The sequence below is a fragment of the Corvus hawaiiensis genome, chromosome 2 (genome assembly GCF_020740725.1).
Source record: "Corvus hawaiiensis isolate bCorHaw1 chromosome 2, bCorHaw1.pri.cur, whole genome shotgun sequence".
In the NCBI taxonomy this organism is placed as follows: Eukaryota; Metazoa; Chordata; class Aves; order Passeriformes; family Corvidae; genus Corvus; species Corvus hawaiiensis.
In genome coordinates, this window is record NC_063214.1 from 121,836,847 (window position 1) to 121,860,380 (window position 23,534).

At 48.1% G+C, this 23,534-nt stretch overlaps 2 protein-coding genes across 2 annotated transcripts in view; both read left to right on the plus strand.

Moving 5' to 3' along the window:
- Window positions 1–751: 751 nt before the first annotated feature.
- The window catches only part of MRPS6 (mitochondrial ribosomal protein S6), a 43,590-nt gene continuing 20,807 nt past the window's right edge, over window positions 752–23,534 (plus strand). The window contains exon 1 of the mRNA XM_048291431.1: window positions 752–867. Coding sequence (XP_048147388.1) covers window positions 823–867 — 45 coding nt within the window. The 5' untranslated portion in view covers window positions 752–822. The remainder of the gene's footprint in view (window positions 868–23,534) is intronic.
- Window positions 780–22,600, plus strand: SLC5A3 (solute carrier family 5 member 3). The gene is made up of 2 exons (XM_048291419.1): window positions 780–867; window positions 14,270–22,600. Exon 2 carries the CDS (start codon window positions 14,564–14,566, stop codon window positions 16,703–16,705), a length of 2,142 nt encoding a protein of 713 aa, XP_048147376.1. The 5' UTR covers window positions 780–867; window positions 14,270–14,563; the 3' UTR covers window positions 16,706–22,600.

The window sequence follows — 23,534 nt, forward strand, 5'->3', positions numbered from 1 at the left end:
TGCACTGAAGGACTCTGAAGATGGGGAAGGTCCTGGGTGTGCCCTGAGAAGCTCTGAGAACGGCCAACTCCCGGGGGTGCACTGAGCTGTCCTGAGGACGAGGAAGGTTCTGGAAGGGGCCACGTTGGACGGGGCTCGAAGCAACCCGGCGCCGTGGGAGGTGTCCGTGCCCACGGCAGGGGGCTGCCCGGGATGAGCTGGCGGCTCCCCGGGCACCGAGGCGGGCGGGCGGCTCGCTGACACGGGCGGGGTGCCCCACACGCGCGGCGCGGCCCGAGCCGCCCCCGCCACGCGCGGGCCACACGCGAGCCCCGGCCCCCCCTCGCGCTCCGTGCGCGGCCCCGGCCGGCTGCGAGCGCGGCGGGGGGAGCGAGGGGCGGCGCAGTGGAAATTTCCACTCCCTGCAGCGGCGGCGGCGGCGGCTCGGGCGGATCGGGCGGTTCGGCGGGGCCGGGGGCGGTGCCGGCCGCGGGGGCAGCGAGGAGGGGGGGCGGGGAGTGCCGGCTCGGCGCGGCCGTGCCCGCGCGGGGGTCCCGGCCCTCAGGCCGCGGTGCGGGGCAGCCCCGGCCCGGCGGGGGCGGCGCTTGGCGCGGGCAGGGCCAGCCCGGTCGAGCGTGCGCAGCTCCTGCCCCCTTTAAGCCGCGCCGCCCCTGGCCGCACGGGCGTCTGAGCCGCGGGAGCCGCGCGGGAAGGAGCCGCCACAGCGCCGGGACGCGCCTTCCTCCTCCTCCTCCTGTCCCCCCTGCTCCTCCTCTCCGGCCTTGCCGCAGCCCCCTCCTCCCCACCCCGTGCCCCGCTCCTCCCGCCACTGCCAGCTCTAAGATGCCCCGCTATGAACTGGCTTTGATCCTGAAAGCCATGCAGAGGGTGAGTGAGGGAGAGGAGACGGGAGGAGGGGAGGGAGGCAGGTGGGACTCGCAGACACCCCCCCCCCTTTGCCCCGTGGTGTCCCCTCGGTGTCCCCTCGGTGCCCGCTGTCCCCGCCGCACCGCGTGGCCCGGCCGGCCCTGTCGCCCGCAGTGTCGCAGCGTGTCCCGGGCTCCGCGGGGCTTCCTCCGCGCTCCGGCCCCTCGCCCATCGCCCCTTCCCTGCCCGCGCCCTCGGAGACCTGGCTGAGTTGCTTCCCCCGAGCCGCAGTCCCCTCTCTCCCCCTCCCCTCTGGTCCGCAGGTAAGCAGATCCCACGCTTTCCGGGCGACAGAGATGCAGTTTTCCTTGCCCATCCCCTCCCTCCGTGTCTGGAGCAGGTGAACCCGGCCCTTCCCATGCCCCTGCCAGCGCATCCCCCTCTCCCTCTGCAGCACCAGCGCTCTCCATCCCCCTCCCCGCACCTGCGCTGGCATCACCGGGCACCTCCTCGGGTCCCCTCGGCTCCGGGAAGCCTTGGGGCTGGGGAAAAGGGGAAAAGCAAGGATTCGCTCCAGCCAGCTCCCAACTACGGGGTGCCACCTAACCCCCCCGTGTGCCAGGGAAGTGCCAAGGATGGGGTTTTGCCCGCACCAGTTGAGCGGGGCCGATAGGCTGGGCCGTATCGCCCCCGGGAAGGGGCGCTGGGGGTGGCAGCAGCCGCTGCCGTTGTTTTTTGGCAGCGCGGTGATAACAGAGCTCGGTTAAATGATGCTCTTCCCATTCGGCAGGAGCTGAGTCAATACGTGGGGGAAGGAGGGAGAATGGGGGATGTGTGTGCGTAAAAATAATAATAAAATAGGGACATCTTCGTGTGGATGGGAGGTTTATTTGGTAAATAACAGCTGATACTGGCCCTTCTCTAGTACCTTCTATAGCCTTTGTTTATGTGCTGTTTTCCAGCACTGCTGGTGTGGGAATGTAGCAGCACTTGTGCTGGGCTGGAGCCCTCTGATCCAGCCCGGCGTGGATACTCTGGGATTTACCCTTCATTCCAACCAGCACAATTTCCCACCGAGCAGCAGCAGCTCAGCAGCGTGGCCGTGGGTTTTTGGGAATTACGGGAGCACGTCTGGTGTGCCGCATGCACTAGTACATTTCCATTCATTTTACATGGACCATCCACATGTCGGGGCTGGCTGGTTGCTTTTTTTTTTTTTTTTTTAATATATTTTTCCCCGTGGTTTAGCTGCAGAAGCTGTAGTAGAGACATCTCACCTGGGTCCTCTAGTGGAGAAACACAGCAGCAGGGAGAAAGCCGGGTGACATTGCTGCACCAGCTCACCCGGGCAAAAAAACGCTGCTTTTCCACTTGCTTGTCAACATATAATTTTTTTCCGAATTTTTTGTTCCTTTCCACACCTTTCCCTATGGGTGGATGAGGCAGAGATGCTTTTTGTAGCCGTGCTGGTGATGTGGAAGATGCTTTAAGCCAGGCAGGCACTCGGAATGCAGGGCAGGACAGCAAGCGTAGCAAATCTGCCATAATACTGAGGCAGGAATAAACTGACTTCTCTGAAAGGATGCCATGGAGTGCTCTCTGCTGGAAAGGCTCTCTGGTTTCTAGGATGTGAGCACGGAGATGCAGGGATAAGCTTTTAGCTGGTAGATGCTTCTAATGAGCATCAGTGCACTCGGGATTTAACATCTGCAACCTTTGCCTCTTTGAAGTTGGACTCTCCAGCATGTTCTTTCCAGATGGGTGTACCTTTAAGGGTTTTTTTTTTAGCTCTGTGATTATGTCCAAACATTTCAGTTTGTGCTGGTGTTTTTAACCCACCCTTGTTGTAAGTCTAAAATTTGGAGTCTGTCTGTCTGCTTCTATTTTTATGCTGTTTTCAGCACACCAGATCTGGGTGCTTTTTCATGTCCCAATATTTGGCTGCTCCTGCCTTTCTTGTGCCATGAGAACACTTGGAGATGTTTTCTGTAGTGGTTTTATGCTCCGTGGTGCTGCTGGATCTTGCCTGGGGGGTTGCTCTAATGACCCCTGTAAGCTGTGTATAATCCTGGCTGTAATACTGAATTGAATGAAGCAAAATATGGGGCTAATAAAGCCGCTCTGAAATACTGGAGTGACTCTACCACTCCTTCCTGTAGAAGAAGAAATGGTATTGCTTTTCCACACCGGTGACAGCTCCTGGGCAGGTGCTCCCTGTCCTGCCCCGTCAGTCCCTCTGTGGTGGCTGTGTGTCCTGGTGCTGTCTGAGCAAGTGCTGACTCTTCTCTTGGTGTCTGTGATGTCCTTCCTCACCTGTGGCAGCTCCCTTGCCCTCAAAAAAAAAAAAAAAAAACCCAAAAAAAACACAACAGCAAACCCTTGTCACTTGGCTTTCCTGTGCTTTAGGGCTTGTCCTGAACTTCTCGGAACTCCCTGGCAGCTTGGTGCAAACCTCAGCCTGGAAGACTTTGCTGCCTCTCTTCAGAGGCAAACTTGGTGCTTCTGTGGGGTTTTCCCCACCCACAACTTTCTTTTCATAGTTCCCTTGGCATTCTCAGAGATCCAGGCAGAAAAAGTCCCTCCAGTTCATTTTTTGTTACTTTAAACCCTGTTGCTCCCCAGCCCTGCTCGTGTCCAAGTCAGGGATCCTTTCCCGTTCTTTCCCTGTGTGTGGCTTCCCTTTGGAGTCTGTTGGGAGGGTCCCGGGGCCAGCACATCCCATCCATCCTGCCCGATGCTCTCCTCAGGCTTGGCAGATTCCAGAGCCTCTTCAGCTCTCCTTTTGTGCCTTAAAAACGCAACGCCCAAGAGCTTTGGGAATGGCAGGGGCACGAGCGAAAACTTTGACTTCGCACTGGTTTCACTTTCCAGCCTTTGTCACTGGTTGTCTACAAAACGTCACAGACACAAAAAGTCCACACAAAAAGTCAGGATTTTATTCTGAAATCAAAGCTGAGCAGTCCTTCTCTGTCCTGTTTTGTGAGAGGTAATGGACTGGGACTAAAACCACTGTATATTTTTAATATACTAAAACACGGGATATTTTATACACTCTGTATATAAACAGCTTTTCATCAGCAGAGCCCCCAGTTGGGAAAACAATAATAAAAGCCCTAAAAGCACCCCCGAAATAAATAACCCCCCACTACTCTGTGGTGTGTTTGGAGGGTGAGGGACTTGTGTTGCTGTGTGTGAGTTTATGGAGGAGATGTTTTGGGCAAAGAAAGGTGTGAGCACAGTGAGGTGAAATGATTTATTTTGCCCATGGTGTTGCTTTCCACACTGCAGCATGGAAGGAACAAATGCTGAGGGGGGCTGGGTTTGTTATCACATTTGTTATCAGCAGTGTCCAGGTGTTTGCAAACCAAGCGTTGCCTGCCCTCAGTGGCCCCAGCCAAGCCCTGCAGCTGTGCTGGAGGTGAAGGTGCAAAATGCAAACACAGCTGTCCATGGCCTGAATTCCCTGCTCATGACAAAAGCTGAGTTTCTAAGGATTCCCGATTTTCTCCCAGGAAATTTGGCTCTGAGTGGGGGGATTGTAGCAGGGCAGGACTTTCGGCAGGGAATCCACAGGAGTGAATCCGCAGGAATTCTCGCTGGCTGGGAGAGCAGAGCTCTGCAGGGAGGCTTCCCCTTGCTGCTAAAACTCCCTGGGAGCCTGGGGAAGGAAGTGAGGGGGAAAGGGAAGGAAGGAAGAGCTGGAAATGGCTTCCTGCTGCTCCGGGGCCGTTGTGCAGAGCGGCCGTGGGGTGGCAATGCCAGACCTCCGAGGGCACTGGGCACAGTGTGGGAATCCCAGAGTCCCTGTGCTTGGAAAAGACCTCCAGGATCGAGTCCAGCCTGTGACTGATCCTCACCTTGTCACTGAGAGCAGAGCACAGGGACACCTGTCCTCAACAGCACCACTTAGTAACTGGAACTGACTGGGCACTTTGTAAATACCTTCAAGTATTTCAGTAAAAATGAGGAAATTTATCCATATTTCATTAGCAGTGTGCTCATCTTCACCTCTGACAAAGTTCAAATACACAGTGTCATAACCTAAAACATAATCACCTTTTTCTCAGCATATACCTGGACTAGGAGACCCATCCACCCATCTCTGGAATCTCAGAATGGTTTGGGTTGGAAGGGATCTTAAAAATCACCTTGTTCCACATGGCAGAGACACCTTCCACTACCCCAGGTTGCTCCAAACCCTGTCCAACCCAGCCTTGGGCACCTCCAAATAATAACAATAATAATCCTGCAGTGAATGTGGGCTCTCATTTCTCCAGCCATGTTCTCACAACACAACTTGTCTTCAGCAGCTGGTTGTTGCTTTTGGAGTGGGTTTCCGTGTTTCCAAAATTCTCTACCTGCTGTGTGGAGATTGTTGGCTATTTTGGGAAAGCCAAAGTAAATGGGCAGTAGTGTTGCTTGACATCTTGACTATTCCCCTTAATTGCTGTGTAGGTAGCTGCAGCAATTGGGCTTTTGATGTCTCAGTTGCCAGGAAGGAGGGGGGAGAATGAAGCAGGAAGATCCTGGGTTTATTTTATTTCCTTTCCTTTCTGGTGAACCACCTGCTCTTCCAGTGCAATTGTGCACCTTCCCCACCCCTCTTCCCAACTGAGCAGGTTGAAATTACACCAAAGTTTTTTTCCTCTGTTCCCACTGGAGGTTTTTAGGAGGCTGGAACAGGCTCTTCAGCCTGGCAGGGAGGGATCCTGGAGTCGGGGGTGGTGCTGGAAAGGAGACCAAAGCCTTGGAACTAAAAGGCAAGATCAGAAAACAACAAGATCCAGCACTGACTCTCCTCTGGAGGAGTCACCTTTTTGTTTTGTGCCTTGAGCATTCCATAGGAAGAACTGGATTTTGAAGGGTGTGACGCACATAGCATTTGGGAACGATACCCTCTTGCCTGATATTTGACATTTTCAGTCTTGGAAGAGCCAGAATTTTTGCCAAGTGTGGGATAAGTGGGTCTGAAGGGACATAGAGGATTATTCTCTTTTACAAAATAATTTAAGTCTAGTTTCAGTTCCTTGCAGGCCCCTGGTGGGATTTCAGTGGGATTTGGCCAGTCCCTCTTCAGGGGACAGCAGTGGGGGTTAACCTTTGAGTTAAAACTCTGGCTGGTTGGCTTTTGTTCCTGATGTGTTCCCTGTGTCTGTGAACAGGGAGGTGTTTTTAAACTTCAGCATGGAGCAGATTCTGTCCCTTAACTCTTGGGAAAGAAGGCAGGAGAACCTGTTGTGTTGAAGCAGCATTGCTGCTCTCCATTGTTGGAAACCCCTGGAACGTGACTGACTCCTGTAAGAGTTGTCCATTGTAACACTGAGGAGAAGCTGCTCCTTCACCTCATGTGTGTTTGTGCTTTCTGTCCCCTGATCTTCATACATTCCATACTTTGGAATGATGGAAGCTCTGGTTTTCCTCTGTGTGTTCTTTCAGGAGCTGATGTCTCCAGTTCCCTTGTCCCAGAACCAAAATTGCCACACAAAAATTGCTTTGGGAGTCATTGAGCTGTTGCTCAAGTAATTTATCTTACTTTTTTTTTCTTTGCTTAGAGAAGCTGTGGCTGCCCCATCCCTGGAGGTGTCCAAGGCCAGCTTGGAGCAGCCTGGGACAGTGGAAGGTGTCCCTGCCCATGGCAGGGGTTGGCACTGGCTGGGCTTTTAGGTCCTTTCCAACCCAAACCATTCCATGGTTCTATGATCTGTCAGGCTCCATCCATGGCAGGCTGGTAACTCCTGGAGCCACAGCCACCCACACCTCCCCAGCTGCAGATCTGGGATGATGGAAGAGCAGTTTGTGGGGAAGCAGTTACTTGGTAGAGCTTCATATCCCACCCTCTGTGTCCCTTACCTGAGGGCAGCAGGAACTTCTGGGCACCAGGTTATTCCCTAGAAAAATTCCTGCCCTGTGGAGCAGCAGGAATAGCCCCAGTGGAGCTGATAAAAATAGGAAAGCAGGGAAAAATAAAAACAGAGATGCAAAATATAACTAATTATGAAGAAGTGGAACAGGAAAAACAGAAAGTAAATATGTGGAAAGTAAGACAAGGGGTGAAGGACCTGTCCTCTGGGAGCACTGGTGCAAACATTGGTGCTAAAAATGAGATTCTAAAGAAAATTCATCAGCCCTGGTGAGGAGAAGGGCAGGAAGGAAGTGGATGGTGTAAAGCGAGGGTCATTAACCCAAGAAATAGGATTGAGGAACTGCATAAGAACTGTTGTTCTGCTATTTTTGAATCCTGGTTTGTGCACTTGCAAGCCAATCCTTGTGTTCAGCCCTGCACATATCTAAGGAATTATTAAAAGCCAGGTCCATGCAGAGGATGGATACAGGGAGGGAATGTGTTCAATGGAATTGGTGTTTCAGAAAAAGAAATCAGTGTTTGGTAGCTTCTAATACAGATATTGTGCATCAAGCTGTGTAATTGGCATTAATTGTTTTATAACCAACAGAATTTTATTGAACTCTGGTTCTGGTGTCTTGAAATCTCCAAGAAGGATCAGAGTCTTGCAACAGCACCCAGCTGACTGGGAAGTTTGGAGAGCCTCAAATTCTTGGATTATGTATGATCCTGAGCTTCTGTGTCACCTATCAATAATCCTTGTGCTGCTTTATATTCTTCCAAAGATTGTGGGCAGCCATAAATGTCATGGGAATTTGGGGAAGTCCTAAATAAGCTTAATGAGTCTGGTTTTATTTTCTTCTTTCGTGCTTCCTAGAAATTTGAAGTAGAATTTCCACCTGGTGTCTTGCCCAGTTTCATGGGGACTGCCACTGCTTCTTTCTCATTTCTCAAGTAACTCCTGCACTCTCCCAGCCCAAATCCTCCTCAAATGGGATGAACCAGCCCATTTTTTAGGCTGGGATTATCCAGTTCCTGCTGCCTGGTGATCACCACCAGCTGGATCCTGTCTTTGAACCTCCAGCTGAACTAAAGGGGCATCTTCAGTAGTGGCAGAAATTTTGTAGCGCTTCTGATCTTTGCTTCTAAAAAGGTGATAACTTTGTCCAGAGAACTGAAGTGGTCCCAAATCCACTCCAGAAATCAAATTCTTGGCTCTTTAGGCTTGTTTGCCCCATTCTCTTGCTGCTGTTCTGTCACCAAGTACGTCATCTCCTTCATTCCTGCCATGGCACTGAAATGTTTGTGCTGATGGATTTCGGGTTGCCGAAAGAAGGGATTTGAGCCTTGGGGCTCGGTGTCCTTCTGCACCTTCCAGTGCAGTGTGACCTGGCAGGGAAATCCTGCCTGGTGCTGTGTGATGCCAGAACCTTCCAGTTTTTGCCAGCCCCTTCCTACTTCCTTGGAAATGTCTGGTGTTCCCAGTTTGCCCTCTGGTGCCCTTGATCTTGCAGTTGACCACATGGCTGCTGGGTTGTCTCTGCCTCTTTTGCTTTCAGTTCCTGTGGAAAAGACCTGTACCCTGTGGAGGGGTGAACATCACCTCTCTGTGGTTTCCTTGCTCAGGGCTGGGGTTTGTGGTGGCAAACTGAGCTCAGGAGGGCCCTGCTGGAGCTGCTGGTGAGGCAGGAAGGGTTCTGCTGATTTCCCAGGGAGCAGTGGCCCAGTTCCTTGGCAGTTTGTGTTCCCTTCACAGAGTCCCAGGATCCCTGAGGCTGGAAAAGCCCTCCCAGCCCATCAAGGCCCAGCTGTGCCCAATGCTCACCTTGTCCCCAGCCCAGAGCACTGAGTGCCACCTCCAGGCCTTTCTTGGGGACTCCAAACCTCCCTGGGCAGCCCCTTCCAGTTCCTTTCCATGTGGAAATTCCTCCAGATAACATTTGTCATCCATGGAAACATAAGCCAATTCTTCAGGCTGACAAGGGGAAAAGGAAATTATTAACTCCTTATTTTCTTTAAATTGTTAATTGGTGGATTAATCTCAAGACCTGGATGAGATGCTACATCATGTCTAGGTAGGCCTGGAGAAGACAGAATTTCTTTCTGGTGTCTTTGTATTTTAACAGATAAAAAGGGACTTTCTATCTCCTTCCCTCTGTCCCCAGCTCACCCCGCTTCCCCCGCAGGTGTTTGGAGTTTCGGGAAGAACAGTGGAAGCAAATGAGTCCCTTATTGCTGCTGGAGTGCTGGGGACTGGCTCTTGGCAAAGGGAACCAGCCAAGTGTGAATGTCACAGGCAGTGGCATGAAGTGGCTCGGGGAGGGTGATGCAGATTCAGAAAACATCCATCTTCTCTTGCTTCCAAGGCTGCAGCTTCTCTTGTGTCCACGGGGTGCTGGAGTGTCCTTCCTCTGCCTGCTCCCCCCTCCTTCATTTGTGACTTGGTGGGACACTGGAGTGGGTGTATTTGCTTGAGATGAGGGGGGAAAATGGTTAAAAAAAAACCAAAAATGACTAATAAATTATGTCCTGCTCTAACAGTGTCGCTCCCATGAGCTCCCAATGGCCTCGCATCACTCCAGTTTCTGCTCTGGAATTGTCCACTGTACATCCCATTTCTGACTGGGAGATGCAGTGAGTTCTCTGTCTCTTGCTCTGGGGTCACTTATTTCTCTCATGTCTCCCTCAGCAATTGTGTAAAAAAGAATCAAGAAGAATTTATGCTGGAACAAGCTGCTTTTTTGTGATGCTGCAGTAAAACGAAGACCAGAGCTGGAGTGATTCCTGACCAAAACAAAAGTTCATGACGTGTTCATAACAGCTCCTTTGAGTGAGTGACTTGATCCTTGCACCTCAGATTGGATTTTTTTGGTAGTGGTGGTTTTTGGAGTTGGCTCCTGTGTTCTCCAGGCCAGCAGGAGGTTGATGTGGGGACCATGCAGAGCGTGACCAACAGGTTCAGTCAGGTTGGCTCAGGTACCGTGGAAATGTGTCCTGCTGCAGCCTCTTGAGTTCAGGTCTGGCCTGGCATCCCCAGCAGCTCAAGTTATTTATTGGATGCTTCAGGTCAGCTGCTGCCTTCCCTGTCTGTCCCAGGGGGGTTCCTGGCACATTCCTCTGCCCCAGCTCCTGGTTTTCAGGGAAAAACCTGGAACTGCTGCCCTGGATGCTGAGGATAGCCAAGGATAGCCCCTGCTTCCTCAAGGGCATGTGCTACATAATTTATGTATCACTTACTCCATGAAAAGCTTCAGTGCTCCTTTTTTGTGTTCTGGAGTGCTGCAGTAAATGGAACAGAGCTTTTCCTCCTTTTTTTTTTTGTCCTGAGAGGTTTTTTTCCCTGAGGCTGCTGTGTGTTTACTGTGGAGCAGTGGACAGGTAGGAATTCACTGGTGTGTCCATGGCAGGAGGGCAAGGAGTCTGGAAACACACTCAGGGAGTTGGACATGGTACAGACCCTGCTCAAGGCACGAGACTTCTGTTATTTATTACTTTTTTTGGTGGCAGGGAGTTAATATTTTCCATGGTCCTGGCAGTCTGGACAGTTTTCTTCCACACAACAGAGCTGTTCAGTAGGGAAAGTGCTGCAGGTCTGAGTTCAAATACTCCTGCTTGAAGGTGGAGAGGGAGAATGTTACTTCCAAGAAATAGTCTGTGAACAAAGTACTTAATTTGCTAACAGCGGACACTCCTGTGGGATAGGTGGGCATCTGCACCCCCAAATTAACCCTTAAAACATTGGGATTGCTGAGGAGAAAAGGGAAGTCAGCTCAGAAACTTCCCATCTGCCGAAAACCCAGCGGAGCTGAGAACAAACAGTGGCTTCAGAGCTGGAGCAGTTGGACTCCGGCGTGTTTTAAACACCCATTTTATTAGAAAAGCACTGTGGAGAAAGTTTTCCTTTAGAACAATCGTACAAATTTCTCCTCAAAATCCCACCCTGGGTCTGCTTCACATTATGAAATTTCTCTTCAGGGACTTGCTTGGGATTTTTTTTCCCCTTAAGGAACAGGCTGGGTGTTGGAGAGACATATGCATTGTTTCACCAGAGCTGCAGCCTCTATCTCCAGACAAGAGGGAAGCACATTGTTTTGTGTCTTTGATAGGATCCAGCCAGAAAACAGCCTCAGGGAAGAAAATTCCCAGTCCTTGGCAGCAGCACTGTCTTTCTGCCTTTTTTTTCTTTTTTTTTTTTCCCCTCTGTTAGTGCCACAATGTTCACTGTTCTAATAACTCAGGATTAAACTCACATGGGGCATCTCCAAAGTCCTTTGTAAGACTTGAGGTCAGAACTTGCTGAAAGTTCAGAGGGACGAGTCTCATTTTCCTAATGAAGAAAAGTTCCAGGGTTATTTTGGAATTAGGTCTAAGAAACTGGTACAAGAAGCTACTTCACTGCTGTAATTTAGTGACAGTGCAGCAAATTTGTGGTGGCTGCTGAAAACTTTCCACCTTCCAGCTCAGGCAAACTGAGCCTGGCAAAGAAACCTCGGGTGTTGGTGACAAAGGGCAGGGTTCAGCTCTCTGCAGTTTGATTATTTCAGGTGCATGGTCTGGCTGTATCTTCCTATGGAAAACACTCCAGGAAATTCACATGTTGTTTATTTTGGTTGGAACGAGCCCCTTGGAGCTGAAGTGACTTAATCGAGGAATGTCACAATTTATTTGAGGGCAGCTGCATCTAATACTGACTGACACACTTGTCAGAAAGTCGGGATCCTGGAATTACAGGAGGTTTGGATTCCCAGGGACCTTAAAGCCCATCCATCCCACCCCCAGGGCAGGGACACCTTCCACCATCCCAGGCTGCTCCAAGCCCTGTCCAGCCTGGCCTTGGACACTGCCGGGGATCCAGGGGCAGCCACAGCTTCCCTGTTTATAGAAACACTCTGAGCTGGATACTTCTGGTATCAAATAGAATTCGTTTTAACAGCTATTTTTGTGATTTCTCCGTATTGCTCTAGAGGATACTTCTGACAGGTCACCAGTGAACCTGCAGGGAAGATGGTGGGGGATGAACTCAAGTTCAAATCAAACATTTTTCAGTAATGAGAAGGACAGCAGAGCATTAAAAATATTAATTATTGCCATTTCTTTATCTTACTGTTCTTCTGGTTTTCTGTGTAGTAGTTTTTCTTTTTATCATATCTCAGTAAAATCTCTTCTTCCCTTTCCCTTCAAATATTTAGAGTTTTGGTATAAACATAATATAGTTGAAAATTTAGCTGAATATAGCAAAAGACACAACACTATTAAAGTGTTGCTCCAAAGTGCTTAAAACTAAGAATAGTCCATTAAACTTGGCTCTGATTGCGTCATCTGATGTGAAGTGTTTGTAATTTTGGGTTGGATTAAGCTATTAGACCATTTAACTACTCCTGTATTTGCGGGTGGGGAGAAATGTGAATTCTTCTGTGGAAGAATTGAAAATACATCTGTGGTTTGAGGCTTCTGAGGAATGATAAATTTAGCCCAGTGCTGTAATCAGTCCGTTTTGTGCCATGGCTCCTTAGTCTCTCATTATTGGCTGTAATTCCAGCAGAAGGAATATCTCTATTCTCAAGTGGGTTCGTGGTGCTGGGGGGGAACCCTTATTACTTTTTTTTTTTAATTATTTTTCTCCTGAAAAACAGCTGGATCATACAAATGACACGATGGTGGATTTCTCCTTAAGGCTGAAGTTGTGGTTTTCTAGAAGCTATTTTTAAAATCGATGAGGAGTTGCACGTTTTTACCTCAGCATCGTTGCTGCCTTCAACACAAACATGTGCATTTTCAACCTTAACTCTCTTGGAACTTGAAATGGTTTTATTGACCCTTTAAACAAACCCAGTATATGGCAGGGATGCTAAACAAGAAACCAGCCAAATATTAGAATATGTTATCAGGCTGTATTAATCATTAATTAATGGAATGGGAGCTTCAGCCTCATGCCAGAGAATGAACTGGAAGGGGATGCCTGGAGCTGATGCTTGTAGGACTTGTGAGACTTTATGGTCAGCAAAAAGACAAAGTGTTGGGTTTTTTATGCCTTTACCAGTGGGTGGGGAAGGGGAGTGGAGTCAGACCTCATTCCTCACCTTCTGTAATAATCTCATTATTGCTGAAGGTTTGTGTGCTGCTCTTCAGAATGAATCTGTTCTTTGCTTTGGTCTTCCCTTCCCATGGCCACTGGGTGTAGGAAATAGAAGAATCCTGTGTCCAGCACTCTCTAAACCCATTAGAAGGTTTTGGGTTGGTAGAGGGTGGAGAGGCTGTGGCACAGGGTGCCCAGAGCAGCTGGGGCTGCCCCTGGATCCCTGGCAGTGCCCAAGGCCAGGCTGGACATTGGGGCTGGGAGCAGCCTGGGACAGTGGGAGGTGTCCCTGCCGTGGCAGGGGTGGCACTGGATGGGCTTTGAGGTCCCTCCATCCCAAACCATTCCATGATTCTGTGGTACCTCCCAAGACATAAACAGAGACAGGAGCACATCCCAAATCCGTGAGGGAGCCCCATGCAGCTCCTCAGTGCCCCTTCCTCTCTCACCTCCCTGCCACCAAGTCTTTATTGTCCCCTTCCCTCTACTTCCAGTGCTTCAGTCCTGCTTGCCAAAATGAGTTTTATTTCCTGACATGCCTTGGGAGAGTGTCAGGTGGGATTGGGAATTTGGGAAGAGAGCAGCAGGGAAAGCTTTGCCTCCATACCTTCCACCTCTCCATGCTGGGATGGGAATGGATGCTGGGAACGGCGCTTCCTGGCATCCTCCCAGCTGTGGCTGCTGCCAGAATCCACCCAGTGTTCCCTCCTGTGTCTCTGGTGCTCCCCCAAAACCCCAGGTGTGGGTATCCAGAGGCACTGGCCCTAAAATGGGATGTCAGGCGGAGTTTTGCTTCTGCCACTTGCTGGAATGAGATGTTTTCTCCCCTTGGATCATATGGATGTGTATGGAGAGCTTTCCAAGTAAAAAATAACCCTGTGATTATCTGTACCCCAGACAGAAGCAAACTCACCTCAAAACCTGCAGAGTAACCTTGATTCTCCAGCTGATTTGAAATGGATGTTGGTTTTTGACAGCGCTGTGACCTCACTTTGATTTTTCTAGCAGCCAGCTGGTGTCTCAAGCGCAATCCTGTAGTGCCAGGATCTCCCAGGATTTGGGGGTGCAGTGCAGGAAATGCTGAGCCAAGTTCAGGCTCTGTAGTGGTTGTTATTTGAGTTACTTCAATTTTATTTTCCTAACATTGCTTGAAAGAGGAAGATCTCATTAGTGGCTTGAGAAGGAGACTTGTGAGACACCAGAGTAAAGGAAAAGAAAATGTATTTTTGTTGCTTGCCTTGTTCTGGGGAATTTGGGTCGCTCAATCCTCCCGAATTGCTGCGTCTCTGAAGGTACCTGTAACCACTGAAGTTGACTCCTAAAAGGCTTTTACCACTTAGCCCTACAAATATTTAATGATGTCTGTTATGGATTGCAGGAAATATAAAGGGGGAAAAATCTGTGGTGTTCAGTGATTTGTTTTACTACACTTCAAATTTTTTCTCATTACTTCATGAAATTCCTCTCTAATTCAATCTTTGTCTTTTGTCTTTGCTGCCTTGCAGGGTTGGTACAGTAGGCCTCACTAAACTTAGCTGCAACTAAGAATTTCTCCTACATCAACTGAGTTAAGGCTGATGCTCTTGTGGAATGTGGATTAAAAGTGCGTGCTAAGTTCCCAAATTTGAGAAGCGGAGAAAAGTAAATGTACCACTGCCACCAGCATCAGGACAGCAAACCAAGGGACAAAGAATTTGACCCGCTGTGTTGATTTTGGTTAAAACTGGTTCACGTGGTGCTTAAGAGACGTTGGCTGGGGGGCGAGAAGTGGACGTCAGCGAAGGCTTTTTGGTTACAAAATGAGGGCTGCTTTGGAGCCAGCAGACATTGCCATTGTGGCCCTGTACTTCGTGCTTGTAATGTGCATAGGTTTCTTTGCCATGTGGAAAAACAATCGGAGCACCGTGAGTGGCTACTTTTTGGCAGGGCGTTCTATGAGCTGGGTAGCTATCGGGGCCTCGTTGTTTGTGAGCAATATTGGAAGTGAACATTTCATTGGGCTCGCAGGATCTGGAGCGGCGAGCGGATTCGCCGTAGGCGCGTGGGAGTTCAACGCCTTAATGCTTTTGCAGCTTTTGGGATGGGTCTTCGTGCCAGTCTACATCCGGTCGGGAGTGTACACCATGCCCGAATACTTGTCCAAGCGGTTCGGAGGGCATAGGATTCAAATCTATTTTGCAGCGTTGTCTCTACTTCTTTATATCTTCACCAAACTCTCGGTTGACTTGTATTCAGGGGCGCTTTTTATCCAAGAGTCCCTAGGGTGGAACCTCTACCTGTCGGTGATCCTGCTGATCGGAATGACGGCGCTGCTGACTGTGACCGGAGGGCTGGTGGCCGTCATCTACACGGACACCCTCCAAGCCCTGCTTATGATCATCGGGGCCCTCACACTCATGATCGTAAGCCTCACGGAGGTCGGTGGGTTTGAAGAAGTGAAAAGGAGGTACATGTTGGCGACACCAAATATCACCTCCATCCTCCTAACCTACAACATCTCCAACACCAACTCCTGCAACGTCAACCCAAAGCCCGACTCTCTTAAAATGCTGCGTGAGCCGACGGACGAAGACATTCCCTGGCCTGGATTTCTGCTGGGACAGACCCCGGCCTCAGTGTGGTACTGGTGCGCTGACCAAGTCATCGTGCAGAGAGTTCTGGCCGCCAAAAACATCGCTAATGCCAAAGGCTCCACCCTCATGGCCGGCTTCTTGAAGCTGCTGCCCATGTTCATCATCGTGGTGCCGGGGATGATCTCCCGCATCCTGTTCGTGGATGACATCGCCTGCATCAACCCGGAGCACTGCTTCCAGGTGTGTGGGAGCAGGGCCGGCTGCTCCAACATCGCCTACCCGCGCCTGGTGATGAATCTGGTGCCCGTGGGGCTGCGCGGGCTCATGATGGCCGTGATGATCGCCGCCCTGATGAGCGACCTGGACTCCATCTTCAACAGCGCCAGCACCATCTTCACGCTCGACGTCTACAAACTCATCCGGAAGAGCGCAACCTCCCGGGAGCTCATGGTCGTGGGCAGGGTCTTCGTGGCCTTCATGGTGGTGATCAGCATCGCCTGGGTGCCCATCATCGTGGAGATGCAGGGCGGGCAGATGTACCTGTACATCCAGGAGGTCGCAGACTACCTGACCCCGCCGGTGGCCGCCCTGTTCCTCATGGCCATCTTCTGGAAGCGTTGCAACGAGCAGGGCGCTTTCTACGGCGGCATGGCTGGGTTTGTCCTGGGGGCCATCCGGCTGATCCTGGCCTTCTTCTACCGCGCTCCCGAGTGCAACCAGCCGGACACCAGGCCCGGCTTCATCAAGGACATCCATTACATGTACGTGGCCACGGGCCTGTTCTGGATCACCGGGTTCGTGACGGTCGTGGTGAGCCTGCTCACGCCACCGCCCACCAAGGAGCAGGTCCGGACCACCACGTTCTGGGCCCTGATGAAGCGGAAAGTGCCGGAGAGCGATGGCAAGGGGGAGCTGTACCAGGCGCGGGAGAAGAGCGTCCTCAAGTGCAACGAGAACGCCAACCACATCATTCCCAACGGGAAGTCGGAGGAGAACATTAAAAACGTGAAGCCGGAGGACATCAACCTCCTGGTCACGTGCAGGGATGACAGCAACCCGGTGATCTCGGTGAGCCACTCCGAGGTGGAGACGCCCGTGGATTGTTATTCCAACGGACAGGCGGCCCTGATGGGGGAGAAAAAGCATGAGGAGGAGACTGACGACAGGGAGAGACATTTGAAATTCATAGATTGGTTCTGTGGCTTTAAAAGTAAAAACATAAACAAGAGAGTGGTTCGGGAGGTCGAGGAAGAGACTGTTTGTTTACAAATGCTGGAAGAGACTCCAAAAGTTAAACTATTACTAAATACTGGACTGGTCTGTGTCTGTTCTCTTGGAATCTTCATGTTTGTCTACTTCTCTTTGTGAGTGAATAGTGAACTTTTAAGGGTATGGCTTAAACATACAGAAGTTGATACAGGTCTCTGGAGATTTTTGGTTTTTCTTTTCTTTTCAAACGACATAACCACAACCCAGGCATTGTTTACGCTATAATTGTCAGATCAACTCAGCTTTAGCCTATTTCGAGACCATTTGAAATGTGTTGTCCTCCCTCTGCTGAAAGCAGAACCTGTCCTGTGGTGGCTTTTTCTTTTTTTCCCTTTTGTGTTGGGTTTTTTTGGTGGTTTTTTTTTTCCATTTGCAGCACTAACCTTTTGTTTTTCTGTGTATAAATATACCAAAGGCAGGCAGGTGGCTGTGTTTGAAGTCAGGCAGTTACAGCTCAGTCAGCACTAAGTGCAGATAACAGGTAATCAGTTACCAATGTGTAAAATCTGAGTGATTAAAGCTGTGTCAAAAGATTTTTAAATGCAGAGCTGTGATGCACATTTATAAAATAACTATATTACCTTGGCCAACTTAGCACTTTTTAATTACACTCACTGCTTTTTTTTCCTTTTTTTTTCCCCAGTTTCTCATTTCACTTCTGGCAACAACAGGAAGCTGTTTTGTCTCATTTTATAGCACTTAAAACATGATAGCTCTTAGCATCTTTCTGCCTTCTTTCTTTTTATTATTCTTTGTAAGGAAATTTTTGTCTTTTGATTTTTATACACTGTAAATTCCAGTACTGAAAAGTTTCTGTATTTAAAAAAAAAACCAAAAAACAAAACGAAATCAAAAATAAGCCTGGAGATGATAAACTGTCAGTGGAGGAGGAAGAAAAAGAAATATTCTTTCTGTGGGGTTTGTAGTATAGTGAAGAATCCCAGAGTTTTTAGGGTGGGTTTGCGATGTCCCTGGGCAGCTGTTTCAGGGCTCTGCCACCTCCATGGAAAGAATTTTTTCCTCAAGTTTGGGTGGAGCTTCTTGAGTTTCAGTAAATGGCCAAAAAGATTCATTCAGCCTCCCCAGCCTCCAAACCTTTAGGACATTGTTAGGATGAGCTTCTTTTTAGGGAAAAATCTGTTTGTAGGTTCTACCACGTGGGAAAAAGAGAAACATGAGGCTTTGCATGTCTTGAAAAGCTGTTTTCCACCCTGCAGAAGGGTTTTCCTCTGCTGTGCCTGCAAGGAATCCCTGCAGCCCCGATGCTGCAGGGGCAGAACAACTGGGCGGGCAAGGAAGGGGAAATGGGGGAGAGAGGTGAAAGTGCTCCTTGTTTTCCACAGTCCTTTTGCCTCACGTCCTCTCCCACTTCCCCTTTCACCCTGTCAAACCTTTTTGGGTTTTTGAGGAATCCCACAATCCCTGAGCCTGGAAAAGCCCTCCCAGGTCATTGAGTTCCAGCTTTGCCCAATCCCCACCCTGTCACCCAGCCCAGAGTGCCATGGTCCTTGGGCACCTCCAGGGGTGGGCACTCCGCCCCCTCCCTGGGCAGCCCCTTCCCATGAGTGACCTTTCTGGGAAGAAATTCCCTCCCTCCTCAGAACAATCCGGAGGCATTCGGTGTCAGGAGACGGGGAGCGCGTGCAGCCACAATCTGTGTCGCCAATTGAGGTCTGTCCTGTCCTCGGGATTTGTCCAAAACCATTCATTCCTCCCAGGCAGTCACAGCTATTTGTAGGTCTCCAGATCCAGAGGATCTTTTCTCCCGAAGGATAGAGGGATGAGCAGTTCCAAGGTGTGGAGGACGTGTGTGCAGCAGGTTGGTGCTCTCACCCTTCCCCAAGCCAAGCTGGCTCCTGGTTTTGGGAGCAGAGCCCAGCGTGGCTGCACTTCCAGTGTTAAACTCCTTCCCTCTCCAGGACAGAGTGGTCATATCCAGGCTTTCCATGGAAACAATTCCTCCAGTTCTCTTTGCTCCTGAGCTCTCAAGGGAGCACGAACTGGCTGGGCCAAAATGGAGCAGAGGGACCAAAACCAGTTCAGGGGTCCAGCAACGTTTCCTTGGTGCATAGACAAGAACCAATTCCTGTGGGGGAAATGGTTTTGTAGAGATGAAATTCGGATCAATCCTGCTTTTGGCTGCTGGAGGAAGTTTGTTTTTCCAGTGGTGCCATCCACATGGCTTTTAGTAGCTAATTTACAGTACATGTTTTCAGATAAAAGGATTCACTTCTATTTTTGGGGTGTTTTTGTTTGTTTTGGTGGTGTTTTTACATCAGTTGAATCTCATTCATTCCAAAACTTTCACCAGAGGCTGAGCTGCCCCACTTTCTCCACTTGGTTTAGTTGTTGCTGCTGGGAAGTAGAACTACTCCAAAGTGGAAAACTTGGAGTGTTGTTGCAATATTTGTAGAGAGGAGTCACCATACCTGGTATTGATGTTGCTACCAATGGGACGAGACACATTTTCTTCTGGTTTGTGTGGCCACAGCTTGGTTTGGGAAAATATTTTAAATCCTATTCAAGGGTGAAATCCTGGTGTGGGAAATAATGGCATCTCAATTTGCTTCATTAGCAGGCTGAGCTGTGAGGGATGGTTTGATGCCCAATGTAGGGAATTGTTTCCACACAGGATAAAATAATTTAGGGCAACATTTGATTGGAGTGGGATGAAAAATAACGACTTGTAGAGGGTAAAGAGAATTCTCAGTCCAACAATATCCTCTTGAGAAGGCTGGGATGTGGCTCAAATGCCTGATTTGGCCCATCAGGGAAGGAGACTCGTGTCCCTTGGGAACTCGGCACGACTTCAGAGCAGCGGCTGGCGCTGGGATTTTCCAGGCTGCTCCTCCTTGCCCTCAACGTCCAGCGCTTTGCCACCACCTGGGAAGCCAGGTCAGCTCAGGGACCCTTTGGCTTGGCTCCATCGCCCCCCTGTGCTGTTCCCCAGGGTGCCTTACGTGGGCGGGCAGCTGAAGGCACGGCTGGAGGAGGCGCTTCCAGTGCTTCCAGCGGCTTCTCCCTGCTCCTTTCATCCCTCTGCCCTTCCCCGAGTCATTTGCTCCTCAAAGAGGACACTTGGAGGAGTTAACAGGCAGAATTCCAGTGTCTTGCTCAGTCAGATCCATGGGGAAATCGTCCTTGGCTGTGGAAGGGAGTCAAGTCCTTCACGAATGCACTGTGGAGCCCGACATGCTCCATCTCCCAGTTCATTTATTCTCCCTTTTGCTACACTAACGAGCTGCCACGTTAATCACACTGATAACTGGCAGGCAGGATCATCATCAATTACTAATCTGCCTCCCCACCCCATCTTTGGACCTGCTATTGTGAAGCTTTGAAGCAAATTCTTTCTCCAGTGCTTTTTCTCATCAGCTGTTTCCGAGGTGTTTTGTGTGCTCCTCTTCAGCCTCGTTGTGTCATAGAGGTCCTGGAAGTTGCTGATGTTCTTTGCTGCATAAAACCACTTAATAAAAGGCCTTCATTACTAAATAGAGATGTTTCTGAGGTTCCAAGCAAGCTGCCTGCTGGTGAGAAGGACCTTGTGTAGGAGAAGGGATTTTTTATAGCGTAAACAAGCCTTTGCTGAGGGGGAAAGTTGATGAGTTTGGGGTTAAACGCCCATTTTTTTGGTCCAGCAGAACCACAAAGTGTTTCCCACGATGGACAATCAGCTCCATGAATTTTGTTGCCTGGCTTCCTCCCCCTGGGTGGGGCTGGTTGTGCTTCTGTCTTGCAGCAATGGGTTTATTTATTATTGCCTTGATCTTAGGATGACAAGTCCTGGAAAACTGAGTTTGGAATGACAGCTGTTTTTCTTCTTGTTATTTCCCTTAACTTATTTTTCTGGTAAGATATTTGAATTTTGCTCCTGGAAATAGTAGAAGCCTTTTATTTAAAAAAAGAAAAAAAAAAAGGAAAAAAATTAAAAAAAAAATAAAAAAGAAGAGGCTTCTTGAGAGTTTAATACATTTTGGGAGACTGTTTTTATTTAAGTTTTTTTTAATGGTGATTTGATGCTATTCTCTGCCAAAGTTTAGAGGGGTTTTTTTGTTGTTTTTGGTTTTTTAAAAATAATTTTTCCTGTTTAGCTTTTAGGGAAAGGAAACAGTGCGAGATTGTAAGAAATTAAAATGGCCTTCAGTATATTCCTTATATTGTGTATTTTTTACTTCTCCACTTGTGTGTTCCCTGATCCCAGAAGGGCCAGGATGAGACTTCTGATGAGAGTCATGAGCCCTGTAACCGAGGAGAGAAAAGGATTTATTTCCACGAGGTTGCAGTGGAGGGGGCAGAGCCACCCAGGGAACTCTGCCAGCACTTAGAAGATGCTTACAACTTTAAAACAGCTTTATTTTTTTTAATATATCTATTTTTTTAAATCCTGAGATAGAGGAGGTGTTGGGAATTGCTCCCTTTCAGAGAACAGGAGATATGGAAGAAGCCGGAGTTGCCAAGCTCCAGCTTTCTCGAGGAAATCTTTGGATTTAGCATGTACAGAGAAGCAAAATTACTCATCTGTTAATTTGGTATTCTGTATGTTCTGTGCCCTTAAATGTAATTGTTTTGAAAATAAAACTAACCTTGTTATGTGATGTTAAAAGCAGACTTCTGTGCAATGTTTTAATTTTTTTTTTGTTGTTTTTTTTAAAGAAAATGTTTGTATATAATTAAATGGTTTAATGTGCTTTAATTGGCCTAAGGTAAAGAGTAGTCCTAGAATGTAAAACATATATAATTAGAATTTCTGATTTCACTGTGAGATCTCTGAACTCTTGGTTTTTTGGGGTTTTGATTTTTGTTTTGTTTTGTTTTGCAAAGTGGTTTTGTTTTGTTTACAAAACACTTTCTCTTTGATTTCTTTCCTGGTGTTGGTTTCAAGGCATTTGCTTCACTTCTGTTCCAATCTTGAACTCATGGTATAGTGACATCTGGTGACACTTGGCATTCTCAGTTCCACTGTGTAAAGTCAGACACTTTGAGCAAAACCGGCGGTGAAATGACAATTCTGTGTCTAGGAATACACGTTTTTAAAATGAGGTGGTTATAAAAATAGTTGCTGTGCAAAATGTTAGTAGTCTTCTTCAAGAAGAAAGCAAAATTTTCTAATCTCACTCGAGCAGTCTCTTCATTCATCATCTTGTTTTCTAAAGCACAGTGTCAAAGTGATGCTGCTTTACCTTGTATCTCTGAGAAAATGTTTTTTTAGATATCTGTGAAGTATTTTTGGGTTTTGTTGCTGTTGTATTTTTCTGCAGATTTTATATAAAATACCAGTTAATGAACTGCCTTTTTTCTGTTGGTTTTTTTTTTAACTCTCGAAAATACATTTCAGACCAAAACCAAATGATATCATATAGCATTTGAAACCTGCCTTTTTCCTTGTCCCTTGGTTGTTTTTTTGGAAATAAGCCAAATGGGCATGTAGATAAGATCACTATAATGGATCCAGGTCTCTTTTGGTAAAGTGTTATTTAAAGGTCTTTTAAGATCTTATAAGACAATATACTGAAAAAAAACCAAACCCTTTACTGTAGTAGGAATATAGATTTAGAAGTGTTAATGAGATTAATACAGCTTAATTATATTGTAAGTTGCTACTGTCCTTAATGACAAGCTTTTTGTCATAGAAACGATGTATGATAAATTAATTTTGGTCTAGTGTATAGAATTATCATATTGCTATCAATCTTTGAAGTAAATCTGATGCAAAATTTTCATAGTTAGCATTGCTGGCCCTGTGTATACTGTTCTTTGTATACTGTATGCATATTATTTTGCCTCCTGCATTAGTCTTCAAACTAAAACTCTTATTAGAGAGTATTTGGATACTTCAGACTGTGTTTCTTGCAGTTTACATTCCTTTACCATGGCATTTTTGTCCTGTCTCAAAGTATTGTATGGAAATGTTTCAAAACTTCTGTACAAAGTTTCAATAAAAATAGAGAAGAAAAAAAGAAAAAAAAGCAAACCAAACCAACCAAGCCACCAGAACAGAGATTTGTGGAGCTGATTTGGGGTATTTTACTTTCTGTAAGCCCTGCGTCCCTGTAGGTAAAGATAATTCCCGTTTTTCCTGGTTATTCCAAAGGCAAAGCCTTTTGGGTTCTTTAAAAGTGCAAGGAGAACTTCAGGATCCCAAATGCTGCGAGTTTGGCCACTGGTGTTGGGAGGTGGGACTGGGGTGGACTGGGCTGGGCTCAGGGCACAAAACAGGAGTGAAGCCCCCTTTAGCTGAGGAATCTGCTTGGAAATTGTGCACAATTCCATCTTTTTTTGTTTTTAAATATCCTGTTCAGCTGCTGCTTCAGCAGTTCTTGAGTATGACAAGCACCTTCTTAGTGATTTTGGGGTTAACACATCAGCACGGTTCTGTGAGCAGAGCCCAAGCCTGGATCTCCCCCTTCCTTCTCCTCATCCCTGTTCCCCAAAAGGACATGAGGAACTTGGGAATCATGGTGGGAATGACGATTTCCTTGTCCAGTGTTGGTGGTTCAGCAAGGAGAGGGGCAGGCCTGGTGTTAAATTGGGGATTCCTGTTCCTTTGGAGATGGGATGTTGGCAATAACGGTGGAAAGGCTGCTAAACCCATATTTTCAGCTGCAGAGAAAATTAATTAACCAAAATTATTCCTTTATTCTCTTCTTTTGCTGCTGTGTTGTATAAAAAGTATGGAAGTTTTGCTGCTGTTTGTTTCAAGGGGTGGATAAGAAACATTTTTGGAGAGGAAGCTTTGGATTTGGGATGAGAAATAAGCATTTTCCTGTCTGCAAACTCAGTTTGGATTTGTGATTTCCAGGAGGGAGCGTTTTCATGAGTTAACTATTAATTAACCAGTTCCCTAATTAGTTTATTAGGTGTTTATTCAGTGAGCAGCTTTCCAGGTCAGCGATTCTCAAAGAGGTTCAAGCAGCCTCTTTGTCCCCAG